This window comes from Drosophila rhopaloa, unplaced genomic scaffold (genome assembly GCF_018152115.1).
Source record: "Drosophila rhopaloa isolate 14029-0021.01 unplaced genomic scaffold, ASM1815211v1 contig_170, whole genome shotgun sequence".
Taxonomy (NCBI): domain Eukaryota; kingdom Metazoa; phylum Arthropoda; class Insecta; order Diptera; family Drosophilidae; genus Drosophila; species Drosophila rhopaloa.
Genome location: NW_025335051.1, coordinates 197,340 through 211,314, shown reverse-complemented (window position 1 = coordinate 211,314; position 13,975 = coordinate 197,340). Strand labels below are relative to the sequence as shown.

General features: G+C 40.1%; 1 protein-coding gene across 1 annotated transcript in view; it reads left to right on the top strand.

Annotated features, from left to right (window-relative positions):
- Positions 1 to 13,975, top strand: part of LOC123037548 (synaptosomal-associated protein 25) — a 263,247-nt gene that overhangs the window by 115,190 nt on the left and 134,082 nt on the right. The window contains exon 3 of the mRNA XM_044458790.1: positions 1,033 to 1,177. Coding sequence (XP_044314725.1) covers positions 1,033 to 1,177 — 145 coding nt within the window. The remainder of the gene's footprint in view (positions 1 to 1,032; positions 1,178 to 13,975) is intronic.

Genomic DNA, 13,975 nt, shown 5'->3' with positions numbered 1-13,975 from the left:
CATCTGTTCAGCAGCACTATCTACTCTTGACAAAGTCGCGTTTCCTCATGTAAGTTAGGTTAGGCCTGCAATATAACGAAATTTCCAGCAGTTCAGGCTTTACAATCGGACCTAAATATGGTGTTGTGAAAATCTTTTGGATTTAAATAGCGCAAAGTGTAAAGTAATGACATTTTTTAGGGTGAACCCACAATGTGCCACGTATAGAATCACGCATGTTGATGATCTTGGCGCCCACCTTGACCCAACACTTAAGTTTTGTGAGTATATTACTTCCGTGGTGAATATAGCCAGGGGAGTACTTGTATTCATTTAAAGGTGTTCAAAGGAATTCGATGATCCCTATGTTACAAAGACTCTATTCATTTCACTAGTCCGTCCAATCCTGGAGTACTGTTCAGCTGTTTGGAGTCCTCAGTATGGTGTACATATAGGCCGGATAGAGTCTGTGCAAAATAACTTTTTATTATTTGCTCCACGTGGCCTTAACTGGAATGCAAGCCTTATTTTACTATCCTACTCTAGTAGACTTCTTCTAATTAATCTACCATCCTTTTTCAATGCTTTGGCTCTATTTATTCAAAAACTTATTCACGGGGATGTAGAGAGTCTCGAGCTACTTCTCTGTGCCTTATAGAATTACCAGGAACTACAAAATTAGTATTAGTATTAATTTCGTATGTATTCTAACTTAGCCTGTCCGCTTTTATATTGTCCTTTTTCATTTCTCGCGATCTCGTTTTTTACGCCCATTGGGAAATAGGGCTCCGCGCGTAACAAGCGCTGCTTAGTGTCGTAAGGGCAACTTGCTTGCGCTGATCATAGCGCATCAATGTCCGAAAAAAACACCTTTCTTTGAGATCATAGCCACATTTGCATGCTTCAACTCCGGATAATATGATAGAACTATCATTTCATATAAAACATAACTCTTATATGTTAGTAACTTAAGACCAGAATTACTGTATCTTTTTACTTTTTTGTTACGTTCCGGGAAAAACCATATATTTTTTACAACTAATCTCTTTCTAGGATAACAAATGATGCTAGAGAGGATGAAATGGAAGAAAATATGGGTCAGGTAAACACAATGATTGGCAACCTCCGTAACATGGCATTGGATATGGGTTCTGAACTGGAAAACCAAAACCGTCAAATTGATAGAATTAATCGGAAGGTACGTTTACATATTAAAAAAATTACCAAGAATGTTGTTTTATTCCATTTTCAGCCAGGATCTTTTATAATTTGGTTTAGGATTTTCCAGCATTGTTGTGTTAATTTAGCTGTCGTATTCTTTTACAGCTGGGAGTTCGGAAATAAAATTGTGTGATAACTGGTTATAACAGAATTTTTGATTATCTTGTTTAGTACACCTACTAAACTAATTAAAATACGAAGGTAGTACATTTCTTAAGACTCTTACGCCGTCTTACGACTCGGGGGGCTTATGCTGCACTCAAGATTTTTAATTTTAATATTCAAACACAACTCAATTACATGGAGTTAGCAAGTTTTATTGATCTGCTTTTTATATTAACCGGCAAAACATTTGTGATTTTAAAGCATGCATTTTAAACACCATATTTAAGCATTAAAAGCTTCCAACGTTAGATTCAATGTTTACTCCTTTATGAATTTAATGATGGACGCTTTTAGTGCTTAACTTTAAAATGACTTTAACGTTTGAAGGCAACAGTGACCTTAACCTTTTTATTAATAACATTGTAAAAATACCAATATACAGTTGTCTTTTGAGCTCCGGGAAATAATGAAGTCATCACTGTAGTGTAATCATTCCGGGTCAAACATGGCTATTCGATAGGCAAGTTATGTCTCATAGTTTCCATTCTTTTTGCTTAAAAGAAAGCTTTCGTGTGCACTCACATCGGTTATTAGACTGGCATCTTAAAATATTGATGATGCGAACTTTGGATGGATTGGGCTGGTTCTTGTATGACCTGCGTAACTGAAATTACCGTGCATTCGTAGTTTTTCCTTATTTTCCTGAAACAGCTATTCAGTTTGCTTCTGTACAAAAGCTATTGGCCTAAAAATAACAGCCCATAGCGCACTGATATCAATTCTTTATTTTGCGTTCCTTTTTGAGATTCTTACGCTTTTATTAACTGTCCAGCATTTTTAAAACTGACTATTTGTTTTAGTTATAAATAAATTTTTTTATTTTATTCAATGTAGTCCCCTTTTAGCTCGATACACTTATTTCAGCGACTTTCCAACTTCTTGATCCCATCAGAAAAGTAATTTTTCGGAAGGTCTGCAAAATACTCCTCCGCGGCGTCGATGAGCTGAATTTTTTATTAATGAAATATCTTTTCAGGTTCGGGAAAAGGTAATAGTCCGAGGGGCCAAATCGGGTGAATAAGGTGGATGCCGTGGCAATTGGAGCCCTAAGTCACTTATTTTATCCGTAGTTGCTACGCTTTTGTGCACCGGTGCATTGTGCAAAAACAAAATTAAAAACAAGAAAGGAAAGCTAACTTCGGACGGAGCCGAAGTTGATATACCCTTGCAGAATATTCTGTAAATTATATTCTTCAAAATTATTCATATGATGTATTCTTAATACTCATAAAATGTCCCAACTTCCTAACTTTAAAAACACCAAAGTTATGTCATTTCCAATCGTTCAGTAATATGGAAGCTATAGGATATAGTCGGCCGATCCTTATGAAATTTGGTAGGTCGGATTGATTGGCCAAAAATAAAACCCATAGAAAATCCCAACTTCCTAACTTTACAAACACCCAAGTTATGGCATTTCCGATCAATCAGTTATATGGCGGCTATAGGATATAGTCGTCCGATCCTTATGAAATTCGGTAGGTCGGATTAATTGGCCAAACATAAAACTTATAGAAAATCCCAACTTCCTAACTTTAAAAACACAAACGTTATGGCTTTTCCGATCGTTCAGTTATATGGCAGCTATATGATATAGTCGCCCGATCCGGCTCGTTCCGACTTATATACTACCTGCAAAAGAAAGACAACTTTTGGGAAAGTTTCAAGCAGATAGCTTTAAAACTGAGGGACTAGTTTGCGTAGAAACGGTCGGACGGACGGACAGACGGAAGGACAGACGGACAGACGGACATGGCTATATCAACTCAGGAGGTGATCCGAACTTTATTTTCAATTTTATGTCATTTTGGGGTCAGCAGGCTACTTTTAAGTAATTTCTAGGAAAATTTGTCAACACAATACTAATAAATATCAATTATTTTAAAAAGAATACCTCCGGAGAGTATGGGGTAATGCTCTCCACCCTTGAGCATTACCCCATACTCTCTAATTTAACGTGAAGAATATTTTGTTTTAAAATAATTTGGTGATATCAACATCTTTGCTAGTCTATCTAATTGTATTTTTTTTTTTGTTTCGCGAGGTGTCCCATGGCCTACTTACCCGCACGATTCGCGAGAAGATAGACGCGAGATAAGAAAATATTTGTAAAAGTCCGGGGAAAAAGTAACAGTAAGATAAATTTTGTGCCAATAAAGCTAGTATTAAATGTTTTAGGAGCCGCATAAGCCTATTATAGTTAGAACATAATACTCTGAAAGGCTAATGCAAGGCATAGTTAGATCTATGTACAATGATTTAATATTAGGGGAATATAATTTCTAGTTAATTCTCTTTGGCACAGACTTACCAAGTCGGTGCAGTCAAATCAACATGTATAAGGTTATAAATGAAGACTGCACCAAGCATCGTTCTACGGTAAAACCAATTTTGTTAGCTTTTTTTCTATTTATCAAAACATTTCTATGAGATATAGTAATTATTCACTATATCAGAATTACGCTTTTAGTTGTGTCAAAATCAGACAACAATATCATAAAGCTGCCATAGCAGGCATAGCATGGCAGAATGGAGCGCAAAATCGACATAGATTCTTTGTTTTTAGTAATATAGACATAGAAATCGAAAAGTAGTCGTTTTGTAATAAATGCAAGTGTATGTAAACGGCGTTCTTGTTATTTATTACGATAAATTGAGAACACAATTGGTCTACATTGCCCCGGTCATGGCGAGATTAGAATTAAAGTTTTCAACAACATCCAGTTGGTAGGGCATGATGTCTAAAAAAAAAAAAGTCGGGGCAGTCAAATCTCCATGTATGAGGTTGTAAATGAAGACTGCACCAAGCATCGTTCTACGGTTGGCTAGGGAGGGTAAATTAATCAACTACTAAAATAAGACGGTAAGTCAAGATTTGCATCCCTGTTTAGGCGCCATAAAACAAAAAGAAGAAAGTTTTTTTGTCCTGATTCAATACGACCAATATGTATTCCGTGTTGTGGACTAAAGACGGGAGACTCATACTCCAGAATCGGACGGACTAGCGAAATAAATAAAGTTTTAGTTAAATAAGGATCATCGAATTCTTTTGACCACCTTTTAATAAATCCAAGCACTCCTCTAACTTTATTAACCATGGACGAAATGTGATTATAAAATTTTAGTTTAGGGTCCAAGAGAACGCCAAGATCGTTTACAAAAGTTATTCTATGCAAGGAGCTGTCATCAGCTTGCACTTGGAACCGTCTAAATTTAGTAAATTATCTCGGCACCAGTTTTAAAAATTATCTAGATCGAATTGTAAGTCTAAATGGCAGGAAATGTCCTTATACTGCAAGCACAACTTAACATCATCTGCGTACATAAGTACGCGAGAATGACTTATAATTGATGGAAGAAAGTTAATAAATAATCTAACGGACCCAGATGGCTCCCTTGTGGGACACCGCAGGTAACACGAAGAATTTTAGAAATTTAATTTTGAATAAGGACCCTTTGTGACCTGCCATTCAGATAACTTGAGATCCATTGTAGTGAGATGTAGTGAGATCTACGTTTAATAAATCCGTGTTGACACGGAGAAATGATTGATCACATAGGTGTTGCAGATGATTTTTTCAGAAAGCTTAGGAATATCTGGCAACTTAGAAATACCTCTATAGTTACTGGCTTCTAACTTGTTACCTTTTTTGGAAAGAGGAATAACAAATGATTCCTTCCAAATATTTGGGAATTGGGAAGTTTCTAGAGATAAGGTAAACAACTTGTGAAGAGGCTTGCACAGGGCCTTAGCGCAATACCTAAGCACGCACCCAGGAATACCATCGGTCCCTGGCGAACAAACAGGCTTAATAAGGAGAAGAACGAAAAGAAGAGAACTTTCTGTTAAAGTGGGACAGAATATGAAGTTTGACTTGGATATGCTGTAAGAATAAGGCTGTGATCAATAATCTAAAGTAGATTATGTCGTTTGAAAAAATTGGGCAAATAAATCGGCTATTGCCTGATCTGTGGTTGCCGTCATTTTCGAACGACAGCGAGGAAGGATATGAATTCGATTTACGCTTGGTGTTAACGAAGTTATACAACTATTTCGGGTCGTGAGAGAACTGCACCTTAAAACGGTTTAAGTAACTATTATAACACTGAGCATTAAGCGCGGTCTTGACCGAGCACTTAAATATCTAGTTAAAACAGATTGAGAACCGGTATTTTTATATGTCCTAAAAAAGTCTTGACTTTACATTTCTTAAGTGTGTCAACTTTTTCCCAAACCAAGGTGATTTATTGGAAACACGGAACACAGAAATTAAAAAATGAGTTTATTGCAGTGTAAAAAATATTAACTGCGTCGGACATATTCTTGCATAAGTAAAGATCAGACCAATTAAAGCCAGAAATAAAATTATTTAGCATCAGAAAGTCTTCCTTGCGAAAACAATGTATTCGTTTGGTTAATTTTTCGGATTTTTCTTCTATAACTCTACCCGTGTCAAATGTAAGTTCGATTGTAGGGTGATATGGATCTTCAGGTAGTGGTGCTACTCTGGACAAAAACACACCTTCAGGATTTGATACAAAAAATACAAATCAAGTAGGCGACCTAGTGAATTTCGAACATGGTTTACTTGAGATAAGGATATGTCAAGCAGGCCATCAATAAAATCATGCTGTGCTAGTAGTAGTAGTAAGACATTCAATCCATCCTCAGTGGGCTAGGTATATTAAAATAACATAGAACTACTAACTGATCCCTATCGGAAAGCTTATTTGCAACAGACTTAAAAACGGAAAGGTGATTTAAATAATCAGGAAGTTCAGACGACGGCGGAATATATGAGCAAGTTATGTATATAGAGCTACCAGGAATCGATAACTTTACACAAATGAATTCAATGGTATTGAATTCCTCAAAAAATAACTCCTCTGAGGGGAGTTTTGAATCAACTCCAATTAAAACTCCACCTCCCCGTCTAGAGACTTCGGAGCTACAGATCACAATAATATGTGATGCAAAGGAAAGGCTATCAGAATACAATTTAGTGAGCTTGCTACGCAAGCCTCTTGCATTTTGATAGGAAAGAAGGAGGTTAGAAGTTAGTTTTTCGAAATTGGTACAGTGGTTTGGCCTCGACTAAGAAGTTTGACTCCCACGGGCCCCTTCTTCTTTATCTTAGCTTCGAACTCTTTTACAACCATATTATCCGGCCAAAAGTCGCCCGAGCATATGGCTTCAAAGAGCTCGTTAGGGACAGTTATCTTTAAAGATGAAATGTCTCTTGCATAAGAAAACTTAAACTTTTCCGCCTTTACACTATTACAATCGGCTTTAGTTTTGTCTTGTATTTAAGACAATACATCAGAGGATGTTTGATCAGGGGAAAGCCGAGGAACGAAAATTTGTTTCTGTAGTGGAACCACTGAAAGGGATTTTGGTGAATCAGAAATTGTTTCTGCAAAACCAACTTGAGCCGGTTGTCCGGACTCAGTAGTCCCTTGTGGTGGTGAAGCTACATTTTGAGAGATAGGTGATTCCACCGTCTTGGACCGTCGTCGCCTGCAGACGTGTATTTATTGTGCTCCGGGAAAAAGTATTCAATAAAATCATAAAAGTGCAGTGACTGGTTTAATAAATCTACTATAACGAGAAAAGACGCTTTCTGCGGTAAAATCGCGAATGTTTATATTGATTGGTCAATTAATTAATATACAACTTATCACTTAAAACTCTAATTAACTTTACCTCGAATACAATGCTCTCAGTACAAAGAAATAACGCGTACTTCTCTTTTAAAGCAACCGAAAATAATGAAAGCGGGCAAATACCCCCAATTTGACCAAATTTTTAAACAAAGCGAGCGAGAGAGCGCGTTCTTGCGCCCTCTCGCTACGATCGTCGTATCTGCTGCCAAAGAGCGCTGAATGTGCTCCAATGCAGGTATGCAATAACCTAAGCTCATCAGCAGTAACCAGCGCCGCAATTTCTTTAACAACGTCAACTTTAACTACAACAACAACCGCAACTGTATCGACTGCACGTTTAATGACATCATTAGCAGCGTTGCCCGAAAAACAGAACAAAAACAATGAATGTGTTAAGCAGGCTGTGCAGACTGGTATGGATCGCTACATCCAAATCAAAAGGAATCTGAGCCCTCAAAATTCTCAACGCAAAATAACCCGTAGCAATGCTAGCCTAGCTGGAATAGAAACGCCCGTGAACTCAAACCGATTTAAAATCTTGGCAGACGGCTATGACGTTGAGGCGTCCGAATCTACTGTGTTCGAGAAAAGGAAGCCAAAGCCTCCGCCTATTTATATTCGAGAAAAAAGTTCCAATGCTCTTGTCAACAAAATTGTCGAGTTTATTGGAAAGGATAATTTCCACATAATACCTCTAGTAAGGGCATCATCCAAGAAACAAAGGTTCAAATTAATTCCGAAGATAATTACAGAGTATTATCGAAATATCTTACCGTGAATAAAAATAACTTTTACACGTATCAGCTAAAAAGTAGCAAGGGCCTGCAAGTCGTATTTATTGGCATAGAGTCCGAAGTAACGCCTGCAGAGATAACAAAGGCGCTACAAGAGAAGGGATTTAGCGCTAAGACAGTCTTCAATATCCTTAACAGGGATAGAAAGCCGCAGCCACTCTTTAAGGTTGAGCTCGAACCAGAAAATAAGCCCATAAAAAAATCCGAAGTGCACCCTATTTACAATCTTCAATTCCAGCTGCACCACAGAATTACAGTTGAGGAACCGCACAAACGCAATGGCCCGGTACAATGTGCGAACTGTCAAAAATATACTGTAATCTGCGCCCGGTGTGTGTAGTATGTGGAGAGCTTCATGACTCCGCATACTGCCCAGCGAGCAAAGATGACTGCAACTCGAAAAAGAGCGGCATCTGCGGTGGCAATCACACTGCTAGCTACAGAGGCTGTCAAGTTATAAGGAGCTGAAAAGTCGAAATCATCAGAGAGGAACTACTGCCCGCACCCAAAATAAACAGATTACAGCTTCCAGATCAAACCCTGAAGTCTTATTCTCAAATCCAAATAATGTCTTCCCTAAGGATATCTACGTGGAACGCTAACGGCGTTTCACAGCATTAACTTGAGTTAGCTCAATTCCTAATCCTAATTAGAAACACACCTTACAAACAAATACAATTTTCAACTCCGAGGTTATTCATTCTACGGAACAAATCATCCAGATGGTAAAGCACATTGTGGGACTGGAATTCTAATCAGAAGCCGTATTAAGCACCACTATCATAACAAATTTGCTAAAAATTACCTACAGGCCACATCTATAAATTTACAAATAAATACACTAGCCGCCGTATACTGCCCCCCTCGCTTCACTATAGCTGAAAATGAGTTTATGCAGTTTTTCAACTCACTAGGAGACCAGGGGACTACAATGCCAAGCACACACACTGGGGATCACGTCTCGTGACTCCAAAAGGAAAACAGCTCTATAATGCAGTTATAAAAGCCAAGAACAAGCTGGACTATGTTTCTCCTGGCAGACCAACATACTGGCCGGCAGACCCAAAGAAACTACCCGATTTAATAGACTTTGCAATTACCAAAAACATTCCTAAGAATCTGATAAGCGCCGAATGCCTCTCGGATCTTTCATCTGACCACTCGCCTGTCCGGTTTATTCTACTCCGACATCCAGGCGTATTGAAGTAATCTTTTAAATTTGCTAAGTCCTCATCTCAACGATGAAGCCAACGTAGACAGATTTGTTAACACACTGGAGTCTGCACTCGTCTCTGCAGCTCGAGTTTCAACACCCCAACTACAAGTACACAAAGCAACCAAATAAAGAAAAATCTACAAATAGAACAGCTTGTCCTCGAAAAGCGACGCTTACGTCGAGAGTGACAACTCCACAGATCGCCATTTGCAGGCAACACTTAAAATATGCCTCACGTCAACTCACAAAAGCACATGTCCACCGACGCTACATAGAGCTATTGTCAATATCTAGTACAAAACACTCACTATGGAGAGCTCACCCAACTCTAAGCTCACCGAAAGTAACCGTGATGCCTATTAGAAATCTCACAGGCGGCTGTGCGCGCAGCGATGCAGACAGAGCCAGCACGTTTGCCAACCACCTTAAAAATGTCTTCCAACCAAATCATAAGCCACTAGTTTGTGCACTTTGCCGACTTTACCATATGAGCCTCAGCTTCAACATGAGCCAATTGAGTTTCGCTCAAACGAAATCGTTAACATCATCAAAAATCAGCTGAATCCGAAAAAATCCCGGTCTGCGACCTCATAACTCCCAAAATGATCATTGAGCTCCCATATTGCGCCGTTTGCACTATCACCCAGATTGTTAATGCCATCGCAAAACTTGGCCACTTTCCAGTGAGATGGAAAAAGTCGATTATAATAATGATAGCAAAGCCTGGAAAAGACCACACAATTCCCACGTCGTATAGACCCATAAGACTACTTTCATGCTTATCTAAACTCTTTGAAAAATGCGAATTGACTCGGATAAACACATACCTAAGAATCCAGGAAGGAATTCCGTCACATCTATTTGGGTTTCGTGAAAAGCACGGAACAACTGAGCAAGTCAACCGGATAACATCAGAAATTCGGAACGCGTTCGAAAAACGAGAGTACTGCACTGCCATATTTTTAGATGTCTCTCAAGCATTTGATAGAGTTTGGCTAGAAGGTCTAATGTACATGATCAAGACAATGCTCCCCTACAACACCCATAAGCTTTTAGAGTCTTACCTCTACGACAGAAAATTTGCTGTTCAATGCAACACTACTATAACTGACGATTTCACTATTGGAGCTGGAGTTCCTCAAGGAAGCGTGCTCGGGACAACATTATATGTCCTCTATACAGCAGACATCCCAAGAAGCACACGACTAACAACATCTACGTTTGCTGATGATACAGCCATTCTCAGCCGCTCAAAATGCCCGATGCAAGCAACTGCGCAGCTAGCTTCATCTGGTCGATGTTGAAAAGTGGCTATCAGATTGACGAATTAAAGTGAACGAAAAAAAATGCAAGCACGTTACGTTCACCCTGAATAGGCAAAACTGCCCGCCGCTCTTGTTAAACCATACCTCTCCCGCAAGCAAACGAAGTGACATATCTAGGAGTACACCTCGACAGAAGACTCACATGGCGCCGGCACATTGAAGCCAAAAGAACACACCTAAAGCTAAAAGCCTGTAGCCTTCATTGGCTTATCAAATATATATTATTTGAATATAAAGTGCTGCTGTATAACTCGGTACTAAAACCTACATGAATGTACGGCTCTCAGTTATGGGGGAATGCCAGCAACAGCAATATTGACATACTCCAGCGAGCTCAGTCGAAGATCTTGAGAACAATCATCGCGACTTAAACATTCTACCAGTCAAAGAAGTGATCGCAGAACAGAAGGAAAAGTACTTTACCAAGCTATCGTTGCACCCTAACCACCTGGCGAGAGGTCTTACAAGGTTGATCAACCAATCACGCCTTCGTCGCAATGACTTACCCACCCAGCGACCGACTTGAGGCACGCGCAACCAGAATGCAGTCTTATTATACTGTTAGTTAATTTTTAATGTTAAGATTCGTAAACTTATTGTTAGACTCAAAATTAAGAGAAGATTCAATAAATAAAAACAAAGTTAAATAAACAAAAAAAAAAAAAAAGAATTTGTCTTGGCTCGAGCGTTGCTCGACTCAGGATCACAAATAAACTTTGTGACCGATGAGCTCGCTCAGAGACTTAAAATTTCAAGAGAGGTGTGCTTGAGCTTACGAGGCATTGGTGGGACTAATGCCCAAGCTACAAAAAAAGGTTGTGAAGTCGCGATTAGGGAATGGCCAGTTGCCGTCCGATTTTTGGATCCTAAAAAATATTTCTGGTTATCATCCGGATCAAGCGGTGAACACCATCGGGTAGAGAGTGCCTGAAAATATTCAGTTGGCAGATCCATTCTTCTTCAAGCCCCAAAAAATAGATATGCTTATCGGTGCAGATACGTTCTTTGAACTTTTATCTGTTGGCCAGATCAAGCAGGGGCCTGAACTTCCCATCCTACAAAAAACAGTTCTCGGCTGGATAGTGTCTGGGAGATGTGCCTCTGAAGATAAAAGAAAGGCTAACAAAATGGTACATCTCAGCTGCCAGGAGGAAGCATTGGAGTCAATTGACACAACCCTGCAGAAATTTTGGTCTGTGGAGGACATGCCGCCCAAGGCTAAAGTCCATACTCCTGAGCAGCAACTTTGTGAAGAACACTTTGAGAAAAATACTCAAAGATTTTCGTCCGGTAGATTTTCGGTTCGTTTGACGTTCAAATCTGACCCAGATTGTCTTGGCTCATCATACGAAGTTGCGAAGCGTAGATTTTTTTTCGCTAGAAAGGAAATGGTCAAATGAAAATGTACATTGAATTCATGGAGGAATATGTTTCCATGGGTCACATGTCTTCCACCAATGACAAAATTCCAAACACTCCGCACTATTTGATTCCGCACCAGCGCGTTCTACGGCCACAAAGTACTTCATCAAAGTTGAGAGTAGTTTTTGATGCATCGTGCCGTACATCGACGCAGGTATCGTTTAATCATCTTGATGGTAGGCCCAACCATTCAAGTGGAGCTGTACTCGACACTGCTTCGGTTTAGATTGCATAAGTTTGCCCTTGCGGCAGACATAAAAAAATGTATCGCCAAGTAATGGTGGTCGAATCTGACCGAAACTTGCAGCTCATAGTATGGAGATCCTTCTGAGTCTCTGAAAATCTTTAAGTTAAATACCGTTACATATGGAACTTCGCCGGCACCCTTTTTGGCGATCAGGTGTTTTATGCGGCTAGGAGAGATGGCGCAAGCAACTTATCCAAAAGCCGCATAGATTATTCAGAAAGATTTTTATGTTGACGATTTGTTGACTGGCGCCGGATGCGTTGAGGACCTGCAAGGCCTTCGAGACGAAGTTTCTCAGGTTTTTCAAGAGGCAAAATTTGAACTGGCAAAGTGGTTTTCAAACTGCCCAGAGTTATCCGCATCTGATAGCGCTTTAATGCCACTTACGGCAGGCTCAGACGTAACTAAGACCCTTGGCGTGGTTTGGTTACCGGTTAAAGATTACTTCCAATTTCGGTTGAATGCCTCTTTCCTGGATCTTCGCGCGAGTAAACGAAATATTTTGTCGGTGACTCGATTCTCGACTTTTCGATCCACTTGGTCTCTGGTGTCCTTTAGTCACAAGGGCAAAAGGCTTCGAAAGCTAGATTGGGACGAGTCGCTACCAATGCAGTTGCATACTTCATGGGATATCTTTAAAGCAACGCTTCTGCAGCTGCCGAAAATTAAAGTATCGCGATTCGTCCACACAGATCCGCAAGTCCCGATTCAAATAAACTCCAATTCGGGTAAAGTAAGTTTATTTCAGCCAAAAACGACGACGACGACGCTTAAAAATTCTGCACATTTTAAGTTTACATTTGATCTTAAATTTACGTAGATTTTCTTACCCTAGCCCTTCACTTTTGTATTCACAACTGAACTTAAATTAGAATCGACAATCTCACCAAATTGTTGATGTACGCTCTGCTAGCGTGGTGAATAAGAGCTAAACGAGCCGTATGCGAAAGGGAATAGGATAAAAGGGAATAGAAGTAGCAACTTAGCAAACATGATCTGACTGCTGCGCTTCAGCTGTTGTCGATTTCGGCAACATTCCACCTACCTTTTAGCCAAGTATTCCTGCGCTGAGTCTCGTCGACAATTATAACGAGGTCTTCGACGTCAATAGGTTTCGCCTTCTCGTGCCACTTGCTTCTCCTGGTGATCGAGGGCAGAATTTCCTTGATCCACCGAGTCCAGAACTGGTTAGCGAACTGTTCGCTTTGTAGCAGGCACCATCGGTAATTCATACTTTCTGGATCGCAAAATGGCTTAATTCCGTTCGAGAATCCCAGCAGAAAGTGATTTGGGGTTAGAGCCTCCTGATCGTCATGGTCGAGGGAAACAAAAGTAAGCGGTCTGGAATTAGCCGTCAACTCTATCTCCAGCATCGCTGTCCTTAGGCTCTCGTCCGAGAACTTTTTGTGAGGAGAAATTTTGTAGAGAACTGTTTTTATTGAGCGGACCATGCGCTCCCAGGCACCGCCCATGTGTGGCGCCGCTGGCGGGTTGAATTTCCATTCGATTCCTAGCTGGGCTAGGTGGTGGTGCATTTTGGATTCCTGGAGAAATGAATCCGCTACCCGGAAGTTAGTTCCATTATCGCTGTAGATTTCGTGTGGGAGGCCTCGCCGTGCCCTTAAGGCAAGAGTCTGTGCTCAAGCTGCTTACGATTTCTATATGTATTGCCCTCATCGTAAGGCACGTGATGATCATGCCCCAGCGTTTCAGGGCCTTTCTTCCGTCGATGACTGTGACCGGACCGAAGTAGTCTATGGCCACGAACGTAAAGGGTCATAGAAATCCTCCTAAAGGAGCTGTCCAATTTGCACTGTTGGCAATCTCGGCGAACTAGTTTAAATAAAGGTCTTAGTTTCGGAATATAAAACCTTTGCCTCACCTCGTTGAGCGATGATGACGAACGATGAGTTTGGTAACCTAGTGACTGGTGGGCAATATC